This window comes from Dunckerocampus dactyliophorus, chromosome 7, assembly GCF_027744805.1.
Source record: "Dunckerocampus dactyliophorus isolate RoL2022-P2 chromosome 7, RoL_Ddac_1.1, whole genome shotgun sequence".
Classification (NCBI taxonomy): Eukaryota; Metazoa; Chordata; class Actinopteri; order Syngnathiformes; family Syngnathidae; genus Dunckerocampus; species Dunckerocampus dactyliophorus.
Window position 1 is genome coordinate 9,014,482 of NC_072825.1, and position 24,356 is coordinate 9,038,837.

Below are 24,356 nucleotides of genomic sequence, written 5' to 3' on the forward strand. Positions count from 1 at the left end.
TGCCTTTTAATTGTGGTTTGTCAGCTTGTGGCTCTAACTGAAAAATGACCCCTGAGGGGAGAGATGCTTGGTAGGGAGGCAAGGGATAGGGTTGGGGGTAGGGTGGGGGACCAGCAACAATTTTTACAATATGCTGCAGCCCCACAACATAACATACAACAGCACATACAGTACCTAAGGCCACAATCAATGTGTGCACACTTGCAATGCGACATGGCTGCGTGTATGCATTGATGGTGACACACTATTGAAAGCCACATTAAGGTGAAATGTCTCAGCAAACATGATGCTAATGATGATGAAGATGTGACATTACCGTGGTGAAGGCTGAAGAGTTGTTCCTGTCGTGGTATACCTACAGCCTTCCTCGCACAGCATCCGCCTCTCACGCCCCAGCCTCGGCTAAACAGGACCTCAACCTCCCGGTGACAGAAGATGGAGGTGGGAAGAAAAGACACACTCACACACGCACACAAAAGAGAAGGCTGGCAAATGACGAAGGGAGCGTTGCCCTTGTTTTCTCGTCTGTGGAGGAGAGAGAAGGAGAGATTGCGTGGGGATGTTACGCTGGCGTCCCCCCTCCCTCACTCACTCGCTCGGCGCCTGTTAACCCGCCCACACTGCGTCCTTCTCTGGCTACATCCTCCCAAATCAGCCTGCTGTTCCCATTATTTTTCCAAATAAAGAATAAAAATAAAGAAATCTCGTCACAATGTCTGAATCGCAATGGAAAAAAAGTCAATATAAGACAAATTCCTCAACACACACATATATTCACACACACACACACACGCGCACACATACTAAACTGCAGAATGACGTCATATCAGCGTATGACGTGACCAAAGGCAAGTAGGCAATTTGAAATACAGCATTTTTTTTTATTAATCAACATTAGAAAATATATATTTTTTAAAACACACCCCGCCATGGGTCCATCACACTTTAGTATATTTTTGTACATTTGGTAAGGCAAAGACAAAAATATAACTGGTCTTCAAATTGCATCATAGTCACCATAGTTTTGCAAAAAAAAAAAATAAAAATAATAATAATTCCCAGAGCATTTGCTACAGGCATTCCAGCAAACTGAGATGACATGAAGCACACACAATACTCCCATTTTTGTTGCTTTATGATGGCGTGTCCTCAATTTTTCCACGACTTTGTGTGAAAATTTGTCACAACACGCACCCACATGGTGGCACTGTTATTTGACCCCGTAAGCCAGACGGACTTCAAATTTCTCACACAGCTCTGTGCCTCGACAAAAACAAGTATGGTACTTTAAGGTGTTTGGTTAGATCGCTGCAATATTTGGTATGCGATTTCAGGAGACTGACAATCACCTGTGTAAAATTTGAGCAAGGTTGTTTGAAAAACTTGACTGCCATCAAGCAAAAAATCTTTGCAGTGGCAAGGGCGGGACTTGGCACCCATAAGTCATTTATCATTTGTCTAATGATTGTAAAATTGTGAGCATGTCCGCATTACATGGATTCTAGCAAGTATTCCGAAGCATTTTGACCATTAACCATAGTCATGTGGAAAATATTAGGACATGCCAAAATATAGTTACAGTTCTGTGCTTAAACAGGATGCTGTAGTGACACTTCCTGTGCATTTCAGAGCAAAAACAAATGAGGGAGTGACAGTGACAAAACAAAATAACACAACCCAGAATAAGAAAAAGGTGGACAACATTGCCACGAGTATTATTTCTCATTCAAAACTACAAAAATTGGAAAAATGTATAAAATCAAGTCTTTTTCATCACATCGCAAATCACAAGCAAGAAATTGAAACATTCATGTACACAAAGCCATGTTGAGTCGGGTAGTGTTGTACTCTGTACTGTGTGTGTGTGTGTGTGTGTGTGTCTGTGTGTGTTAATGACAGCATTTTTAGCCGTTCAGAAATCAAACTCCCCCCACACCTAACAGTTGAGTTGTTGCTATGCGAGCAGCGTGCTGTTGTCGTTACATTCCGGAAGTGCATTAACACCTCCCTGTGAAGATCTACTGCTGCTAAGCACTGTTTGGAGAAAATAAAATTATACAAACACATAAAAGGGGAAAAGGGAACCAGCGACTGTTTGTGAACCTGCTGAGTGCAAACTGTGTCTCGCAGAGAATAAAAACAAACAGGAAATTGCCTCCTGATGGGCACTCAACTAGCCCATGTGGCACAATGGTCGTTTTCCTGTAAACATTTTTCCAAAAATGTTTATAAAAACACCCTTATTATTATTCTTTAAAAAAAAAAAAAAAAAAAAAAAACACAAAAATATAGATTTATTTTCACATGAACAAATATTTATATATTATATACACTAAAGGCCTTAAAATATTTTCCATTCTGCTCCTTTTTGTCACAGTTCCCTTCTGTGGAGATTAGCCTCAAACAGACCTGCAAAGCAGAGACACACTTAAAAACAAACACACTGCAGGGAAGATGCTTCGCATTGTGTGTCTGCAGGTACCCGACTTTAATCCTGCTTGTGCTGGCTGCGTTCCTTCTTGGGAACCAGTGCCTTTCGCAGGTATGGCATGATTAAAAAGGCTACGAGGAAGAAGACGTGACCACAGAAGTAGACCGAAGTGTACACCTGCGACACAAAAAACACCACAGTCAAGTAAAAAATCATGTTAGAGTGCTTTGTTGTTGGTTTCGCAACTTCTTTTATCAGAGGCGCACGGACGACTGGGCATTCATCAGAAGCAGGCAAAAATTGGAGAGAGGCTGTAATTTCCATTTAGACACACCTCCTCATTGAATACCATGAGAAAGTGTGTCTAAACCTTTGGCTGGTAATGTATATGGTATATATGTACAGTATACTGTATCTACATTCTTTTTTTTCTATAAGAATGATTTGGAGTATAAGAGAAAGTGTCACGAAAAATGTTGGTCTCTTGGACCACATGCCCATTTATGAACAAGTATACTGCGCAACACAGTAGCAACAGAACCAATGTCGTAATAGCGGTAAGCAGCAAACTGCTCAGCCAATATCGGCTTCCGCCACGAGATCGGGCCGAACCGGTTGCCGTATACCGTTCTTGACTCTAGGCCACACTCCATCATGGTAGGTGAGGTAATGCTGGTTGCCACTCGACTCCCACCACCCGCAAGAAGAAGAAAACACAACACCACGATGCAGACATGTCCGCGGTGTACCATGTTGAAGTTAGTTTCATGTTGGAGGTTGGATATTCGGCTCCGTAGCTACAGCGGAAGTTCTCACTGTGCCAGAACTGCTGTGTCATTTGGCGGGATGATCGCACGGGAAGTGCTGCTCTAACTGCTGGTTGTTTATACTAGGGACTGTCAATAAATTACTATTGCGTTGAAGAGAGCTTGTAAAAAAAAAAACGTCATACATTCAAAATCTCACCACAAATTGATCAATAACCATGTGAAATGATTTTCGCCAACACACTTCCAATACAGTATTGTGAGAACTTTGAGGTGTATTTTAAAATGTTGAAAAACAGTATATTATAGGAGCTTTCACACATTTACCATTGTGGTTTAAAAGGAATTAGCACCTCTTAACTGTAGGGGGGAGCAAAAAAGTGTCACTGCATGTATTATTGTGATTCCTAACCTGTAAGTTAAAGTCGATTGATTTCAGTTAGAAAAAATACATTGTTGCCATGTATCTGAATTTCTCCTACATATATGTTAAAAAGTCATAGCACAATAATAGTTTCGGTGTGTTACCTTCAGCCATTTGTCGTAGCTAAAGATGCAGAAGGGCACCAGTGCGTAGCCCATGAAGAGCCAGTGGATGAACTGCTGGATGACGTATATGAGTGGGTAGAGGGAGCTGTTCGCCAACTTTGTGAGCGTTGGACTGTCCTGCACCAACGCCTGGGCCTGTCACACATAAGCGCACACACACACACACACACACACACACACACACATATATATATATATATATATACGTGTATATATATGACTTCTTAGAAAAGGACTGGAGCAAAATTACCACCCTAGTCAGTATTTGATAAAAAGCACATTTAGCAATGATTTGATCAATAAGCTTTAGTCACTTAAGAACGCAAAGAAACTCTACTAATTAAAAGGTTGAACAGTTTTAATGAGACAAACAAAGATAATGATTGTTCTAAGCGTGCTTGAGAAGTAAATGAAGAATAATAGTGGAAAGCGTACTTGTCTCTCTACAGTGATGATGAAGAACTCCATGGAGAAGCATAGGATGTATCCCGAGTGTAGACCATGCCATATGGTCAGAAAGAACAAAGTGGACACATGGGACAGCATCTTGTTGCCCAAGAACCTCAACCGCTTAAACACGTGCCTGGTGGTGAAAAAGAAAGCAATAAGTTTTAGCTTTCACATACTTGGAAGCTAATGCAGTACTAATGAGGCTCATTTCATTTATCATCTATTATTACACGGTGAAAATGTCCTATACACCATGGGTTCTCAAATGGCCTCAATCTGATGACCTACATTCCCCCACGGTCATTAAGTTGCAATCTAATTGTATTTAAATCAAACCAATCCTTTTTTTAAAAGCCTGTATTAGCAGTGTACAAAGTGTGGCCCAGAGGCAATTTGCAGCTCATTCTTTTATGGCCTGCATTCTCCAAAAACATTTTAATTACTTTTTAAACTATTAAACTACTTTTTTTCCCGATTTTTAACGCACAAAGCTGAAATGTAAGCAGTCTCATCGCTAAACAAAATTGGATTGGTGTTAGTGTGTTTGATAAACAGGTCAAAAGTGAAAAATATGAAAGCGGCTGACTATGTATTCTTCAGTTTTTGCCTATGCGGCCCTCTGAGTCATCTTTTTAAACAGAAACACACATAATTACTTGTGAAAAGTGTATTTCAGATCACATACGAGGAACATGATAACTGGATGCATAAAAATGACTAAAATAAAATAGAAAAAAATTGCCCTAAATGACACCACAAAATTAGATATACAGTGTTCCCTCGCTATAACGCGGTTCACTTTACGCTGCCTCGCTATTACACGTATTTTTTTGTGTGCAACGTAGCATGCTTTTTTTCAAAACAGCGTACGAAAGCTTTGTGTTCTGCATCCTGATTCGCTAAGGGAGAACCCGCATTGTCTTCTGCATCCCAATTGGCTAAGGGACTGTAGACCACCAATCAATCTCCTCCATGTGTCCTGTACAGTACAGAATGCTTTCAGCTTGGCTAATAATAACATAATTGTTCAATTGCTAGCAGTGTGGCTCTTTAGTCTGTATGTTTAAAAGTTTTCTCCCCAACAAAACTCAATGTTGACGCTAAACACTCTGCACCGACAAAGGCACCTGCAGTTGCACCCAAAAGGCAGAGGAAGATGCACAAAAAGTTGGAATTCTAGACATGCTGAAGGAAGGTAGAACTTACGCAGCTGTAGGGTGCCATTACGGAATAAATGAATCTTTGTTTTCTACCTTAAAGAAGAAGGAAAAAAGCTAAGGACGACAGCAGCAATACATTTTAACAAGGATGCAAAAAGGGCTTTAACTGTTCGCAACAAGACCACGGAGAGGCCGCCTCTGCGGACGCAGGGGCAGAAGCATACATAAACAAATTTAAAGACATCATCGAGGAAGGGGGATATAAGCCTGAACAAGTTTTTAATATGTTTGAGACAGGCTTATTTTGGAAACACTACATCGCTGATTCAGCCCATGGACCAAGGCGTGAGCCGTGCTTTCAAGGCCCTCTGTATGCGCAACATATATATTTTCTCATGTCTGAGAAAAGTGGATAAAGTGTGTTGTGAGGGGTTTTACAGCCTTAAAACATATATAAAACAAAAAAAACATATCCTGTAAACGAAAAAACATGCACTGTGAACGAAAAAAACATATAATAAATGAAAAAACATCCTGTAAACAAAAAATTATATCATGAATGAAAAAACTGGATATTTAAAAAAAATTTCGGATTTCACTGGTATTTTTTGGAACCTAACCCCCGCGTTAAATGAGAGAACACTGTATATCAATAAACATCAATAAAATCAATAAATATAATAAATATAATAAACAAGTAATTGTCCGCATAGTGAATATTTTAATCTCATTTTTTAACGCGACGCACGTTTGGGTCTCACCCACGTGTTGAGAATCTCTGCCATTTGCATTCAATTTGTTATTTTCTAAAAAAAGTACAAAAAATAGTGCAACTGGAAAAGAGACTGCACTCATGCAACATTTTTTTTTAATGTACACGATATGGACCAAAGTACTGAAACACGCCTCCTTATCAATCCACCAACCAAGTTAGAGGTGTTTGGTGTGAAAGAGTGTGTGAGTCTTGACATCAAAAGCGTCTCACTGACACTCCAAAACTTACAAAAAAAATAAACAAGGTTGTCAAATTAAAAATGGAAGACGTTCCTGGAAAGGACATAAATGATTAATTGATCAAATTTAGTTGATTGCGTGCACTACTTAGTTGCAACCAGCAGAGGCACTCCCGATTCAGTCTCAAGTAGTTTGCTGTCAAAACTACATGACATCAGCTACTGTGGGAAGTTAAGCTACATCCATGCAGACCTCTTCCAGGCACACAATGTTGGCATGGAAACAGGAGTTCAGAACATTTGGAGAGAGATTCTTCAATGCCTTTTTGAAAAAAAAAAAAAAAAGGACATTTTGCAGAACCCAACTCAATATTTCTTCCATTTTGACCATGTGCTTGAGTAATGACCAGGTGGTGTCCAAATACTGTTGTTATTATACTTTTGTTCCATAATGTGTTTATCGTGGGTCAAGTTCTTTAAGAATTGCTTTCTCAGAACACAACGCACCTGTTTTCTCATCTAGGACACAAAAAACAAATGAAAGCTCCTACTGTTTTTTTAAAACTAGATTGAAATTCTTTATAAGAAATGTCTACATAACCTCATGGGTTGTGGCCAGGACGCCATGACACTAGAATTGTCTTTTATGTGGAAATGTTTAAATATTTTCGTGAACTGTGTGTGTCTGTGTGTGTCTGTGTGAAAGAGAGAGAGTGCTTCCTCTGGATTTAAAATGAGTGCTGTATTCATTGTGGTTGACTGTGTGTTACATTTTTCATGCTAATGTGTAATTAGCTTGTTTTCGTGGAAAACATTTCAGCAGGAAGAAGCACACATTCTCCTCTTTATACTGCAGGAGCTTCAGGAAGGACAACTTTATTGGTTTGTGGTGAACTACTGGGGAGTGGGAAAAGCTAGAGAATCACATGATGGATCCGTAGCCCTGGATCAGTCTTATTCGACAGGTGGCCTGCGGGTCAGATCCAGCCCTTAAATGAACATCGGACTGGCCAAAGGTTTTGGCAGTAATTTCCTTAAAAAAAACAACAGACTACTGTAAATGTTGTTACTATGTTGTATTCTCGTGTTAAACGATGCCAACGCGTCAGACAATGAGGTTTGCGCATTTGGAAGGGAGACTTGAAAGCAGTTTTCAATGGCTCTGCATGCTTCGTTTTAGTTTGGGTTGAACTGATGTCAATGCAACCCGGACTTCCTTATATGGACATGCCCAGGCAAACACTGTAGGCCTGCCCTCCCCCCGCTCTGCTTCACTCTGCTCTGTTCACCATGTTAGCATGTACCGGCTCCCAGGAAATTTTTGTTCGGGTGTGCCCTCGTCTGTGTGGTAACAGCTGGGTTTTTCAACAGGACAACGCTGCAGTTCACAATGCTCGCTTGACGAAGGACTTCTTCAGGGAGAAGAACATCACACCTGAACAAACATTTCCTGGGAGGCATTGCTAGACGTGCTAATACAGTGAACAGAGCGAAGCAGGGCCGGGCTGGAAGTCCTGGCTGCTTTGACGTCAGTGCAACTCTGCATTGAAAAAAACTCTGTAAAACACAGCGTGCAGAGCCATCCAAAAGTGCTTTCAGGGCTCACTTCCAAATGCTTAAACCTCATTATCTGACGTGTTGACATTGTTCAACACAAGAATACAACATTGTAACAACATGTATAGGTCAGAAAAGAGGAAAAGCAAAATAGGTCCCCCTTAAAATTTTCTGCGGGTTAACAAAAGTATGGCTCTATCTATTGTTTCCATTATGTCCTTAAAAAACCAGAGCACTCCCGTCATATATCGGACCTTTGACGAGTGTTTGTAGTAGAGTCCTTAAAAACAGTACTCTTGTAACCCTGTCTGTAGAAGATGCTTGACTAACGTTTGCCGTAGATTCTGAGACCAGCAAAAGTTCTTTGTAAAAATAACCACCCCGCTTTTTCTTTTTTACACATATTGTATTGCTCTGTCTGTTGCAGTAGGTCCTTAAAAAGAGCAAGTGCAGTACTCCCGTTTAACTATAGCATGTTTGCAGTAGATTCCTAAAACCAGTAAAGAACTCCTGTATTGTAGAGGATCTCCGACTAACGCTTTTAAAATTTTCCTGCGATTTAACAAGTATTTATTGTTTGCAAAAAGTACTTAAAACAGCACTGCACTCCTGTCATGTATAGAATCTTTGACTAGCATTTTTGCAGTAAATTCCTAAAGCCAGCAAGGCACTCCTGTCATATACAGTAGAGGATCTTTGACTATCATTTTTATACAATTGAAATTAGAAGTTTAACCCCTGTCCTTATCTTTTTGAAAATGTGGCCCCTATTCTACTAAATGAACAATTTAGTAGAATAGCCTTGCACTAGACTGAGGCAAAACTGTGAGCCAGGTTCACACCTTGGAAGAATATGCATGCATACAGATATTAAAGTTTCATGCATAAAATCTCAATGGGAAGACTTTTTAGCACGTGAACTTTAGTGTGTTACTTTCCCTTTGAAGCCTCTCCACATGTGTGAATTGGGACTGCGCCGCCATCATCTATATTTCAACCATCATCTTCACTAAATAATGAACTTTTGTGACACCAGTCGGGGAGCTCCACAGTCTCCACTGACCTTGCGGCCCAGGCGTTGGTGTTGATGTTAAACGAGGCGATGGTTCCCCCAAAGAGCGGAGTGGTCTCAAAGAGCCACACCTTCATATTGGCACAGGCGTCCCATTGGTGCTTGCCGTCTCTCACGCCGTTGTAGCCGAGCCCCGTCAAGATGCATACGCCCTCCTGCAAAAGCATATCATCATCATGACAAGTGACATTTATTTAAAACCTGCCCAACTGGGTGCTAATCAGGGTGTGCCTTAAAGACTAATTTACAGTCTGCAGAGGGAAGTGTGAAGCTTCTCACTGTGTCAGATTAACAACTATTTCAATTGCTGAGGATTATTTAAAAAAATTAAAAACAGCTGCTATTCTCCATGAAGCTTGCAATATATGAATATATCATTCCTACACTCACCAGACACATCATTAGTTCACATGTATGAAAACGTCTGCCTTACAAAGATTACTAACTAGTGACCTCCATCAAGGTTGAACCGTAAACAAAAACCTTTATAATAAAAAAAAAAAAAAAAAAAAAAAAGAGGAGCTCCATATTTGTTTTGTTTGCAGGGTACTTCCTCTTTCACACAACCTTTAGGATGAAATAATAACAATATTTAAATGTATTATTAATAACAATAAAATAATAATAGTTTTTATCTAGATTTGCACCCATGTTTTACGGGGCTTCTTCTTTGGTACAGATGCCACCTCTACTGTCCACTTTGTAGGTTTTTTGGGCCAAAATTAAATAAATATAAAGCCAAATAAATGTATAATAAAAAGGTATGATATCATTCAAATACAAAAGAATTTATAAAATGAATAAACTTTTACATTAACTATATAAAAATATTAAATGACTACAATAAACAATTTTCTCATTACATATTTAATGCCCAGGTTATATATTCATTTATTTATCTATCTATATATTTATTTATTTGAAATTATTCAAGAATTCATTTTATCTATTTATATAATAGATAATTTAGTGTATTATATACCTATTTATATACATACATTATTTTTTCATATGAAAACATTTACTCATTTAGTTCATGATAAACTTTTCTATTTCAAGACTTAAATGATTGATTATTTTTATATATATATATATATATATATATATATATATATATATATATATATATATATATATATATATATATATATATATATATATATATATATATATATATATATGGTAGTGTTTATTGATTTGTTTTAAATTATGGGCCGTTAATGACTAATTGTGTAAACAGAAATTGTACTTTTTGTAGAATCCTGCTACCTAATAACTAAGAAACACAATCAAAACAACAGCTTATTAATGCAAAAGGCTCAACTTTAGTTGACACTGTCAAAACTAAAGCATTGAACACTTTACTGTCACTGTCCAATGAAAAGCATGTATCGCCAAATTTAAGTATTTATTGTATGTGTCTACAGTGCTTCTGTTTGCTCGCTCTCAAACCAACAGTATTCAGTATGATGCAGTGTGGTCTACAATGATAAACATAATTTGAAATAAAGACCTATCATAACTGAGCACTATCACCTTTTAAAAGAATAAAATGTTGACGCCGCTCTTAAATTGGAGCTCATTGGTTTGTACCTAATGAAATGTCCACAATGTACATTATCAGAAAATAATGAAAGTAACTGAAAAACACTTACGGCTATGAGCCAGCAGCAGACATATTTATATAATATGATTTTAGCCCAAATCAGGATGAAGACACAGCGATACCAGAATGGCTGAGCCTGTGGAGAAAGCAGGAAAGTTTCGACGTGAATGAAACTGAAGTCAAGTTGGTTTCCTATGTGCATACTCACGTCGTATTCATCTGTCAGGTAGTAGCTCTCTTGGTAATGAGGGCTGAATATTGCAAATATAATCAGAAACAGAAAACCTAGAGACAGGCTCTTCAGAGCTGGTAAGACGCTGGAAGAGAAAACACATGAAGAAATGATAGGATATGTAAGATCTATGAAATATGAACTCAGTCTAACTTCTGGGTACCTGTTTGGAGGCTTTCCCGGGCAGTCGCTGAGCTCCCCCGCCACCAGCCTCTGGTAGCTGCGCAGCGTGAACTGCGGTCCCACCAGGAAGCCCCCGTAGAAGTAGGAGAAACCGCACACCTCCAGCAGCGAGAGCACGGACGGCAGGGCTGCGCTCTTCTGCTGTGAACTCAGCTCCGCCTGACGATGCAGGATTGGAAGAAAAGAAACATTTTTTTTTTTTATGAGTGTGTACAAACAGATGGCTCGACTGCCCGCAATCCCAATATGGCTGCATTGGAAGAGCATTCACTGTAGTATCAGCTAAATGATGCATATTTATCTGTTTAAAGAATAAATCAAGTTCTAATAAAACCTACAAAGCAACTAATACAGAGAAATGTCATTGTTTCAGTGAACTACGCTTACCAGCCACAAAATTAGGTACACCTGAACATCTACTGTAGTAACATACAAAATAAAAGATAGAACTTTGTAATTCTGTTTAGATGGATATGTTTAGGGTTGAGCTGTTTCTACAGTAGTATCTAGCACCTGTCAGGAATATAAATAAGCCAACCAAAATATTAGGAACAGCTTCCAGTATGTTGCAGTACTGTTCACCACCATTGTGACCCACAATTTTACTAAAGCTCCACTATCATGCAATAGTGACTTTTTAATTATGTAACAGTAATATGTGTCCCTCGGGCCTGTTTATGAGCACCAAAAGAGAAAATCTATCACCTCCTCCATCTATCACCTCCTCCACTTGATTGCTTCACAAAAGAGTCGCTCAAACGGTTGCTTTTGAAGTTAACAGTTTTCCACGAAATCATGAAGGAAGAACCTTCTTCTTCATTGACATGATACCGCCTCTGACCTGCCCCTACATAGATAAGCGCGCCCTGTGTAGAGGACAGTTCTGTAAAAAGAATTCTAAAAAGAGATGGGCTTCGCTGTACGTCTTAAAAAAAAAAAAGAGCTCTGCCAGTTAGTTCCAAATGGGGGAGCTGTATGTACTGTATGATCATTTTGTTTTTATTCAGCAAACAGGATAACCTAGCATTAACATTAACAATGAAGATTAAACACTTCATAGTATGGGACCTTGTATGGGACCTTGAACATGCACTGCAACACATATGCCTCTTGTCATTTTTTCTCATCAGACTATGCAAGTGTACCTAATGGAGTGGCTGGTGAGTATGTGGAGAAGACAAGACAAACAAAAGCAACGACATCAACCAACTCACTGGTTCTTTCCCGCCGTCATAGTAATCAAATGCCAAACCTGAAATCAGAGAACGCAAAACGGGCATGAGAAAACTATGTTAGGGTGACTAATGAATAAAATCATGACCATTAAGCAGGACGGCGTGCACAAGCGGTTCATGGGTAGGATGAAAGCACTGATAGATAGATGCGGCTTTTCCCAAGAGGAGATTACCAATAAGTTTCAGCGTGAGGACACAGTGAGGCATCGTCCACTTGATGTCATACTCCTCCGTCGCTGTGTAGTAATAGCCTGCCAACAGGTATAACTGCAAGGAAACGACAAGGAAATTAATACAAAAAAAAAAAGTTTACATACAAAACTGCAACTGCCCATAAAAACAAACATCAAATTAAAGCAAATCTATCTGGAGGCGGTTGAGCAGGGGTGGGAAACCTGCAGCAACTTGGGCCACGTACAGCCTGAGAAAGTATTTGATTGGGCTCGCCGTGCAATTACAAAATAAAAATCCCAAAACCCTCAAGGAAGCCCCTAAAAAAATTTACCCACAAATGCTAATTATGCATAATCATTCATTCATAGAAATGGCACCTGAAAGGAAAAAGGCTCTGTGCCCCAGCTAACACTGGTTGATCATTAATATTAAAAGCATCTCTACTGGGTGAAAAGGAAACTGCAAGCTTTGGATGAGTTCGGTGTGGAAGAATTTTGCAAATCCTTGCATTTTGTCCTTTCATTCACAAACAAACTGTGTTTTGTGTCCTCAAAACAAAGCTTTTGGAAAAAAAATTGTCCAGAATGCACTTTCCAAAAATCACATGGCACATGGAGGCGTCACCACCAAAGCAGTTCTTTTTCTACTCTTCTTATTGGCTGAATTGCACTTGAGAGCTGACAAATCAGTTTTTCGATTGTTCTTTTGTTGTTGCTGATGTGTGTGGATGTAGATCTACTCCAGATGTACGAACACACTTTGCCTCCTTGTGTCGTAAACGAGTGTGTACAAACTAATCAGGGAGTGAAGAGTCAATACATTGAAAAGGAAGATTGAATGCAAATTGTTAAAACAATGGAGAAAACAACAACTGGAGATTACATTTCTTTCATGTCACCTATTGTCGAGATCAGGAGTGTCCAAAGAGCTCCCCAGGGTTCATTTGCAGCCACAGCTTATTTCTTGGCACGTGGCACATTGTAAAAGTAAGATACAGAAAAAATACAGAAAAAACCCCAATGAAAATGGAACAACAAGAGCAGAAAGGGAGAAAAAGTTGAAATGTTGATACTACTAATACTACTACTAATATGCCTTGTCACCAATAACACAAAGCTGGGATGCAGGCTATAAAGTGGGTTAATCTTGCAGAGTAAAGTTACACAGACTCTTATTTCAAACAGTGCTGAGCAAACTTTTTGGTGTAGAAGTCATTCTAGGACAAGGGTGTCCAAAGTGCTGCAAGGGAGCGAGCAACAAGGTGAGGAAAAACTTTAAATGTTGATACTAACAATAACGACAGTTTTTCACCTATAGCACAAAGTTGCTTCCAAGCATATCTACGTTGGGATTAGCCTTTGTAGAAAGTTTAATAGATCAAAATGACCCCCGCACCCTTTGATTTGTCATGAAGAGAGGACAGCATTGCTAACAGTCCATTTAAATATAAGATATTTGAGAAGTTTGAGTTGAAAAAAATTCCACATTTGGGTCGCCGCTTTGTCAGTCAGTGGTGTCAGTGAGTGAGCCAAACCAGTTGAGAACCACTGCTCTAATTTATTGAGATGCACTTGTACACAGCTTCTACAAATGCCATCCGAAACAGAATAATCACTGCAGTGAGGCTAACCTATTTACTGAGTTAAATCCACATGATGACTTCATTTTTGGCCAAGCAAATCCGGGTTTGCACATAATTAGAGTGATAATCACCATTTACAAACACACACAAGGCCAACAGATGCAACAACAAAAGGGAGCGAGTGTTACACAAAGAGAATGTTACATGACGACATCTCACCATTAGGGGTGTCACAAGATCTCGTGTCACAAGATCTGATGAGATTAAAACGTGACAAGATTTCTCGTTCAGAAAACAACTGTCTCATGGGCACTGGGCCTGGGACAATAATAAATTATTTAATTAAATCACGCAATAAATGAAAATTAACTCAATAATCTTGGCGCCTTCACAATATTGCAATGTGCACGCATGTCTGTCTTCCTCATCTCTTGCCTGGGGTTCACTCTGTGCACTGGTTTCAGCACCTTGGAGTATTCCATAGAACAACGGCATGAATGGAGTGAGCCCTTTGTCAGTCATACAGTCTCTTTGTCTCAGTGGGTGGAGGCGGAGCCAACAGCATACACACAGAGGGGTGCAGAAGAGTGTAACGTAGCAGAAATTAGATCAGTATAGTGCAATATATTGTCATATATTTTTAAATTATACTTTGCTTAAAAGTAATGTGAAAATCTCATCTCGTCCTTACAGGGCCATCTCGTGTACTGTCTTGTGAACCGAGTGTCTCGTGACAACCCTACTCACCATCTGAAAGCTGAAGCTGCTCAAGACAGCCGTGACCGTCCTTCCCATGAGCCTCAGCATCAGGAACTGGACAAGGATGCATACTGCCGAGTGGTAGATCTGGGAACCTGTTGGACAAAGAGAACAGCTAAATTTGACCTGCTAAATGGAACATTCTGATTGTGTTTCTGAAGATGGATGAGCAGGAATTATCCGTGCTAACGTATAGGACACATAATGTCAATGCCAGCAAGATGGAGGATGATGGAGAAAGTCTTACACAAGGAGGAATATTGAGCAACAAACCTGCTGTGAGATCCAACGTGCAGCAACAACAAAATAAAACAAATAATAAAAGAAGATCAATGTCAAGGCCAGTGAGAAAAGTCAATTCATCCTTTTAGGAGGTGAAGTGATCTCTAAAACGTAGAGCGCTGCAGAGGGTTAATAGACATGACTGCAAAAAAACCCATCACAAACTCAAAACAATCCACCTTCTCCAATGTGAGTGCATCTTTTATCATCTTAAAAGGGATAGTTCAGATGTTTTGACATCCCCATCAGCAGTGTAGTCCATCAACAGCGACTCACCCCCCACTTGGTCTCCTAAGGATAGTTCTGGTCGGATTTTGGTGATGAAGAACGTAGTTCCGCTTAGTTGCTGAGGACATTTAAGTAAAGAGTTTGGCTTCTCAGAACAATATGCGTTCAAGAGAGTAATACATTTGCATCACAAAAATGCCTCAAAAACCCCCCCCAAAAAAACAAGGGGGATGCGCACCTCTGCTTGGGATTCACTGCTCTATAGGACTAACTCCACATGTGCATTGTGCTTGTGTGTGTGTGTGTGTGTGTGTGTGTGTGTGTGTGTGTGCGTGTGCGTGTGTGCGAGATTGAATCACAGATCTGTACCAGCGATGCCGAACAGCTGGGAAAGATGATAACCACAGAACAGGAAACTGGACTTGTTTTCGCATTTTAACAGTGGTTACCTTATATTTACATTTGTATGATGTTATCTTTATTACTGCAAAGATAATAAAGATTTTGTGATGGGTACAGTTTGACTCCGAAACAGATTACATCTATATTGATATGAAATTGATGCCAAAGGGGTAAAAAGTGATGATAACCATAGAACAAGACATGTCCTTTGTTTTCACATCTCAATATTAACTGTGGTTAACATATTTACACTTGTATGACAGTTGGGAATGTTAAAATGTTACTGAAAGCATTGCTTGTAAAGGTTTTATGATGGCAACAGTTTGACCCTGTAACGAATTATTTCCGTAATAATGTGAAATAAGAACAAATTGAAAGTTATTGGTGGTTGCCTTTGGAGGTACCATTGTTCTTTACACAAATGCATTCCCTTAGGAAATACTTTTTCACACTCTGAGAATTTAAACTAATGGGCGAAGTGCACAATGAATCATGACACTAATTTCTTTCAGCTGTTTATTCTTCTAAATGTGGATAAGCTGATGACTCATGCGCATGACTAAAAAAAAAAACAATGCATTCAAAACCATTATGTTCAATCCAAGTGGGGGGGGGGAGTTCTACTGCTGAGAAAATGCTATTTTGCTTTTGTTTGCTTCACTTTAGTAGTGTTATTTATCCATGGTTGGGATTCTATACGCCAGGGGTCACCAACGTGGTGCCCGCGGGCACCAGGTAGCCCCCCACGACCACACGAGGTGCCGACAAGCCTGCTTTTTATTCAGGTTTTCAGTTAATAATGAAAGAACACTAGAAAGAAATGCATTCTGAAATACAAAATGTGAGTTGTGGACACCAGCATTTTGTTAATGTTCTGGTAAAACAAGCATATTCGCTTTGTTTGGGTTTAAAATAAGCTCTGAAAATAAATGTTACAAAAATGAGTAGCTCTTGGCCATTTTCATTTTGTAAAAGTAGCTCTCACAAGGAAAAACGTTGGTGACCCCTGCTATACGCAGCCCGAGGAGTGTTTCCTTAGAATAACAGAATTTGTGGAAAACCTTTCAACTCAGAGTCAACCAAACCTACTTTGCATGCAAATAATGCACAGACACGCACACACGAGCCTGAGGTGGTGAGCCACTAGTAGGAGAACCAACCAGCAATATCAGCCTGCGGAAATGTTAAACCCAAATATCACATGCAAACAGGGGAAAAAATAAATAAGACGCTCTCATGAGCTCAGACATTCTCAAAAGAGAGATGATAAGATTTAAAAATCCCTTGAAGAGGCACAGGGGAGGGTTAAGTTTTGTCTAGTGTATGCGCACATTTACATATCAGTGTATTAAGCAGTTTCTGGTGACGTGAAGAACATCTCATTTGCAAATATTCTATTCATTCCTTTAATTAAAAACCATGAGCTAAGAAAGTGTGAAGGCAATTATAAAAGGTGAAATTGAATAAATGATATTGCTTTACGCACTCAGCAGGAAGTAGTTTATCTGCTAAAAGTCAGAGAAATCCTCTGTAGACTTAAATTATTTTTTACAAAATTGTTCCTAAACCACACTTAGGTTCCTTATGTGCAAAATGAACTTTTTGATAAGGTTATAACATTAATGTGTGACCCCAAAGAGCCTCTTTATGTACACCGGATGTGAAAAAAACCTATCATCACGAACACTTGCTTGCTTCACTTTTGAGAGATTTTTGATATAGCGCATATCCGTGACTCTCTGCCAACAATCACACATTTTCTGTTATCTGTTCACTTGTGGCAGCTAGTTATGTAGAAAATTGGCTTTGCTTCGCGTCCTGAACTCCACTATAGAAATGAGTTTTCTACACTTCCGTCTCTTAAGCTATTATTTCATGATTAATTGGAAAATGTGCCCATTGCTGAAACCTTTTTAATATGTTGCCTTGACTTCAGCTGCAATGTCTTTCGCATAATCATTTTCATTTCTTGTATATCGGTAATGTTGTTCATTAGACACACAGTTCATGTATTAAAACATGAATTGTGTGTCTAACGCTATGTAGCTATTATGACTGACATATGGTACTCAGGTTATGTACACAACTATTGAGGAATTCCCACATTCCAAAAACATGCATGTTATGTTAACTGGCGACTCTAAATTGTCCATAGGTATGAATGTGAGTGTGAATGGTTGTTTGTCTATATGTGCCCTGCGATTGGCTGGCAACCAGTCCATGGTGTCCCCGCCTGTCGCCCAAAGTCAGCTGGGATAGGCTCCAACATGCCCCCGCGACCCTAACGAGGCTAAGCGGCATAGAAAATGAATGAATGAATATCTTTCAAACCGTATTAAATTGAATTGTGAATTAGTGAATGATATCAACTACTCTGATTACCTGTAAACTTGAATGTGAAATACCAACCATTCGTATTTCGTATCATAGTTTCAAAGTTGACGGGTTAGATTTGATATATACAGTATATGTTATAGGTTTTATAGTGGAGATAGATCACGTTCACTTGTAACTTGCATACTGAAAAAGTGTGTGCACCGCAGATATACATGTATAACATTCATAAATACTCATATTTATAAATATAATAAATATATATGTTTTCTATATTTACAGTAGAAGGTAGATATTTGGGACTTGGTCATTTTAAAAGTAGCTCGCAGGCTGAAAAAGTGTGAGCAACCCTGATCAAAAGTTTAAGACCACAGTCTTTAAAAGCCAAAATCTTGGGAAAAATGTGGATTCAATGTCACTTTCTGTAAGGTATTCACACTGTCATGATCTCAGATGGCAAAGGCAAAAAAGCTTTCTGTCTTTCAACGTGGTTGTTTGAGCTGCATAAACAAGGCCTCTCACCGCGTGCCGTTGCTGTTGTCATTTTAAACCTCTTAAAAGATCCTGAGGGTTATGGAACAAAAAAGTCAAGTGGTAGAGCCGAACAAATATCACCTGCCTTGAGCGGGAGGATCCGATTGGTGGTCTGTTAAGACATGGGACGAGCCTCGACCCAAATGAAGGTTGTTACTGGTGCCGAGTGCAGTCCATTAAGATAACAACACACAACAACAACAACAACATCAATAGATGGCATCTGTGAGAAAGGGGTTTTAAGACGAAAAAACATCCTCAAAAGGCCTTGTCTCCTTCAAAGCCACAAAATTGCCCGTTTGGAATTTGCACAAGAGCACCAAACATGGGACATTAAAAGGTGGAAGAAAGTTTTATTTTCTGATGAAGAAAAAATGTAACCTTGACAGTCCTGATGGCTTCCAACATTACTGGCATGACAAGGAGATCCCACCTGATGGGTTTTCCCACACGGCACGGAGGAGGGGGAACCGTCATGATCAGGGCTGCTTTTTCCTTCAGTCGAACAATGGAGCTTCAGGTTGTGCATGGGCATCAAATGGCAGCTGGCTATGCGGTTGGGGTGTCATGATACACTCAGCACACGAGACTAGATGATACACGATATTGGGTTTACGAGAACGAGACGAGACGGGACAATATTTTAACATTACTTTTAAGAAAACTACAATGACAAAATATAGAACTTGACAGACTTTTTACTTCACTGAGTCACAAAACAATGCACGTTTAGAATTTTTTTTTATAACTCTGCATGTATAACCTAAACATGATGCTTTTAACTGTTGAACTAAAAACCCATGCGTGTTTCACCTGGAAGGCGAGGTGCTACCAGGACTCTGCCTTCCTGGATGTCACTGGTCAGGGGTTGGGTCGCATTGTGGAAGGGTTTATGCAGCTTTCAGACTGGCATTGCACGGTGGCGCTCCACTCCCGCTCGCCTGCGCAGCAAATACTTCACCTTTTTTGACCGCTTGTATTTAATTATCAAATCAATGGATGACGCAAGAAATACTTCCTTTCTTTCACTTTTAATGCGCACCCCCACTCACTAAATACAGCGAACATGTTGCTAAATTGTCAGCACGGTGTGTTATGAGGTGTGTTATGAAGCGGAACTGGTGATCGCTGGTGCTTGTAAAGTTAGCGCTCAGCTAAATGTAACGAGCGTAAATAGAACCACTCAGTAATTAAGGGTGCAGACAAGTCTGAACGTATACATGTTTTGATCTGACAAATCTTAAGTAAGTTTTATTACTACAGCTTCTGCCTGGACATTAACAAGGCTGTTCAATTCCAATGGAACTAAAACAGCCACATGTCACTTGCTGACGCTGGGAACACAGAGATGGCCTGGATTGCACGATTAATTGTGTACGTAAAACACAATGAACAGTTTGAATAATGCCTCGCACACTGCCCCTTTATATTATGTGTATTATCATTCATAGTAGCGATGCCACAGTTTACAGTCTTCTGTTCACAGTTCAGTTCACAGGCTTCTGGCTGCCCTGTTCTCGGGTTACAGCTTCTCTCTAAATGACAAATATAATAACGTTTTAATCGTGACACAAGATCTCGTGACACCCCTACCATGTGGAGATGCTGCAGGGGCATCCCTCATGAGTGAAGGCCCTCATCTGTGTAGTAATGGCAAGGTTTTTCAACAAAACAACGCTGCAGTTCACAATGCCCAACTTCTTCCAGAGGAAACACGTCACTCTTTTGGACCATCCTGCATGTTCTCCTGGTCTAAATCCAGTTGAGAACATTTGGAGATGGGTGGCAACGGATGTTTACAAAAACGGGCATCAGTTCCAGACAGTGGATGCCACCTTGACCATCCAGAACAACATTCCCACTATATATAAACACATACTCAATATACACATATAGGCGTAAAATTTATATATAACTTCCAGTATAGAAACTGAACTCGTATATAATCCGAGGACCACCAGTAAATGATGTCAACCATACATGGTTACCAGGTTTCAACGCAGTTTCACGAGCGTGGCATGTTTAGGGAACAAAAGCAACAGTGTTCCTGACTCCTGTGGCATTCCAGAGCAATGGTTGTTTTCTGGTGAAGGGTGTCAACAAACACAGCCTCGGTTCATGACTGTGTCATGTGACCTTGTTCCACTTGTGAGTCACTGAGCGCAAACTTCACGTGCTGCTGTGCTAGTGTAGTATGTCAACACTATGTGACCTTCAAGTCTGAATAGAAGAAGCTTGTGGAAATTAAAGCTAGTAAAGAGTAAACTGATGGAGTCCCCCAAGCTCATGGGAGTCATACAGTACACATAACTCGTCTTACCAAGGCACCCTGACTTTATGTTCTGATGTTTTTGTAGCATGTTTGCGTTTTCAAAGGAAAATATAAATTTCTACCGTACATTATTTTGACGTGCGACAAGATTTTTGTGCAAGTACAATGTGACCTTTCTGTCCTATTTAAATAATAAAACTCAATGGATATAAACTATTTCTGAATCCATATGCGCAACTAAAAGTGAAGTTATTATTTGTTGTTCCAACAACTCGGATAAGCGACAAGACTTTCGTCAGGCACTGTACAGTTGTAACAGAGCCAGGACAACGCCTAAGGTGGCAGGGGTGAGAAGTGAGAAGTTTCACTCTCACCTTGCTGTGTTGAAATCAATTGGCTGGTATTGGCTGACAAGTATATATATATATCACACCAGATGCAGGCACGGATCTAATTATCAAAACTCGCTGTGTGAAATTGTGTGCACACAGCTGATGTGGCTATTTTGCAGGATCTCTATGTGAAATAGGTTTTTGACAACAAACAGCAGTATGAACTCTAAATTTAATAACAGTCAAATTCTGGTGGATTGCTAAATTTAGCGGCTCCGCTGTAATTTGAACCTGTGCTACTGACAGAAGACAGCTGCTGTTAAGTGCTACTGTTATCCACAAACAATGACAGCACAGCGCCGTATAAACAACCCCGCCCGCCCTTCCCTTCGTCTCACCAAAGTTAAACGTTGCGAGAGCCAGTCCAGAGAAAGTGTGGAACAGGTGGATAACGGCGGGCGGCTGGTAGAAGAAGAAACTTCGGTACACCAGAGCGAAGGGATACCCTGCAGGAGAAAGAGACACAGGAGGAAATAGCAGCTCAGTGAGCGTCTGCCGTTAATGTGGTGAAAACATGTGCTGCCTGCAAAGACATTACAAACACTGGATTTGAGGGCATCAAAATGTGGCACCTCGGGGGTAAAACTAAAAACGCAATTGGTCACTGCATGCACTTTTGAATGAGCTGTCCAAATAATGTAATAGTCTAAACCTGCACTGCATCATGCTAAGGGTTTCGTCACACTTATGTTTGGTTTGAAACGCCGGTGCATTTTGCTCTGCTTGTACAGTTTATTTGGTCAAGTGTAAATGTGATCATCCGAAACTAGCTTGCAAGTGAACTCTAGCGTGGTTCCGTTCACGTGACCTCAAATGTGAACGCTACATGGACCAATAATATGGACCAGTGTTAACATGACTGCAAAAAGCATGAAAATTGACAAATATGTAAGAGAAAAAGTCGGCTCTCTCCCTGTGTGCGTGTATGTGTGTGTGTTTGTGAGACAATGGCGCTCTTTCAAAAGTATATTTTACAAGCTTTTTGTGAAATCTAAGTTTGTCCGACAGCCCTCGGACTGGCTGACATAGGCAATTGTTGACACAACTGAAAATAGCCATTGCTTGCGCATTTACTTGTGACATAAGGAGAAAGGCCGATTATAAAAGTCTTTTTGAACCTACGGCACTTTGACATTGTTCTCGATTTGTGCAAAATTTAAATGTGTGGATTTTGTTATTTGCGGATTGTGGGCTGACAGAACCGCTGTGAAGTCTACCGCGAAAGAAGAAAGGTGTTGAAAACCGTAAAGTGGCAGTTCCTTTACTGTTGACCCTCCCGCCCTTATTTGTCTGTTTTTATTGATTTTGACAGATCTGGTTTTACAAAAACATGCAAGCAATAGTGATTACGTTAACCATAACAACACATTGATATAAACTGACTGATTTTTTCTAGCAATTACCTCTTTGGGTCGCAAATTGTATGTTCACAAAAGAAGTCGACCACATGTTGACCAGTTTTTAATAATAATAATATTAATAACACGGTGGACTAGGACTTGATGAGTTGATCGACTTAGATGGGGTGGCGAACCACACCTAAGTGTGCACCAAGTATCTTTTTTTTTCATTTTTTCTTTTTTCAGACCAGAATACCGAACCACTAGTGTGAACTCAGTCTGACAGACGTCTCATATTTTTCTCACCCCATTTGGCTACATTTGGCTCAAAACATTAGCACACAGGTAGGAAGCAGCACCACTACATAGTAGTCTACTAACTTTTCAAACAAGTTATCGCTACATGGTGATAAAACCTTGAGTGGTTACAGCCGTTTAAAGGGCCACCACAGTGTAGTTGTTGTTGATGACCACAATGTTACGCAAGACCCATTGAGCAACACAAGGACAGGGAACATGCATTCGCTATCAGATCCACATGCTGTCATCTGGGCTCTGTAGCCGTTTAGAAAGTAACAGGTGTTCACATGTGTCAGGGCAAAGTTCACTATTAATGACACCCTTTCTGCGATTATTTTGAACATTCTCAGCAAAATGTTGGAACTTTCCACTTGTACAATGCCTCAGTAACTGATCGGTTCACATGTGTAACATTTACATGTAACATGTAAATTTAAATGATTTAAAACAATTTAAATGTAATACCTACATGAATAACTGGTTGCGTGAACGCAACAATAAATATGTTCTCAGTATTCTGCTTCTTCCTTGTACATTGTAAAACCCACATGCCACTACTGTTTAACCTGACTCATTGCTTGAACTCTCTGGTCATAATTTTACTCCATATCTTGACGCGCTAAAACCTTTTAATGTTGTGCGGGCTAACAGGTGTTTTAATTGGCATGTCTTCCCCGATGTCGTACTTCCCATCACCATCATATACATTCACAATACACACTGACGACACTGTTTTGTGTTACCTTTAGCAATCATGTGAAATGTTAACACCATGGAGGTATTTCAGTGCGTTTACCCCCCAAACACTGCAAAATATCATACGAAATCCTAAAATTACATGTATGATGAGGCACACGCGACATAATGTTTTTGACTGCCTGTATAGTATATTTCAACTAAATTAGACTGGACATGAGTGAATACAAAGGTGAACAGGCACATGAATCCCCACTAAAAGTAGTTAATTGCCGTTGCTTGCGCATGAACATCGATGCTGGTGATTTTACTTGAAAGCACTAACAATTTCACGTAATCTTCACTTTGGCACTTTTAATTCATATGGAAGATATGTCAAGCAAATAAACAACACAGCTGCATAGTCTGTAGTGCCTTGAGTCGCATTAGTACACGTCAAGGTAGCTGTAACGCACAAAAACAAGCATATCTAAAATCAAACGAAAACACCCATAAGACATATTAGTGAGAGATAATGCCAAGTCAGCACATGGGGTGAAACTTACCGATTAAAATGGAAAATATAAGACGTACGGCAGGCTCAGGAGAACCCAGAGACTCCGATAGATTCTCCAGCCAGGGAGCCGCCATCTTTACTGTGGGCGGAAACGTCTCTACGCGACGGTTCACTGAACTCTACTTCAAAGCTTCACTCTCCGCACACATTCACACACACATCCACACACGCAAATAAATAGATGGCGTTTCGTGGGAACCCTCCGTGGTTCAGCCCCCTTCCTCCCCTCCCCTCAAATGTGGCCCATTCTGCTCCTCCTTCAGCGTACGAGTCTGTCGTGTGTCGGATGACCTACTCGTTACTATACGTC

At 39.9% G+C, this 24,356-nt stretch overlaps 2 protein-coding genes across 3 annotated transcripts in view; both read right to left on the reverse strand.

The window, feature by feature from the left end:
• Positions 1-594, reverse strand: part of clstn3 (calsyntenin 3) — a 33,586-nt gene extending 32,992 nt beyond the window's left edge. The window contains exon 1 of the mRNA XM_054781804.1: positions 317-594. The gene's annotated coding sequence lies outside the window, so the exon portion shown is untranslated. The remainder of the gene's footprint in view (positions 1-316) is intronic.
• Positions 595-1,030: 436 nt separating this feature from the next.
• lpcat3 (lysophosphatidylcholine acyltransferase 3) lies at positions 1,031-24,353 on the reverse strand. 2 transcript variants are annotated; one of them, XM_054782695.1, is made up of 13 exons: positions 24,036-24,353; positions 21,493-21,600; positions 14,699-14,808; positions 12,369-12,462; positions 12,175-12,212; positions 10,941-11,119; positions 10,754-10,862; positions 10,595-10,681; positions 8,931-9,094; positions 4,183-4,330; positions 3,727-3,882; positions 2,483-2,608; positions 1,031-2,409 (listed from the first exon to the last, which is right to left on the reverse strand). In XM_054782695.1, exons 1-12 carry the CDS (start codon positions 24,118-24,120, stop codon positions 2,489-2,491), a joined length of 1,398 nt encoding a protein of 465 aa, XP_054638670.1. In that variant the 5' UTR covers positions 24,121-24,353; the 3' UTR covers positions 1,031-2,409; positions 2,483-2,488. The 2 variants fall into 2 exon arrangements, with proteins under 2 accessions (XP_054638670.1, XP_054638671.1); XM_054782696.1 differs by having other exon boundaries at positions 14,699-14,805; positions 24,036-24,350.
• Between the last annotated feature and the right edge of the window lie 3 nt (positions 24,354-24,356).

Coding starts and splice junctions, on each gene's coding strand:
- lpcat3 (XM_054782695.1), bottom strand. CDS start 24,120: ATGGCGGCTCCCTGGCTGGAGAATCTATCGGAGTCTCTGGGTTCTCCT. Junction 10,863..10,940: donor CCGGGAAAGCCTCCAAACAG/GTACCCAGAAGT, acceptor TTTCTCTTCCAG/CGTCTTACCAGCTCTGAAGA. Junction 10,682..10,753: donor ACCTGACAGATGAATACGAC/GTGAGTATGCAC, acceptor CTTTCTCCACAG/GCTCAGCCATTCTGGTATCG.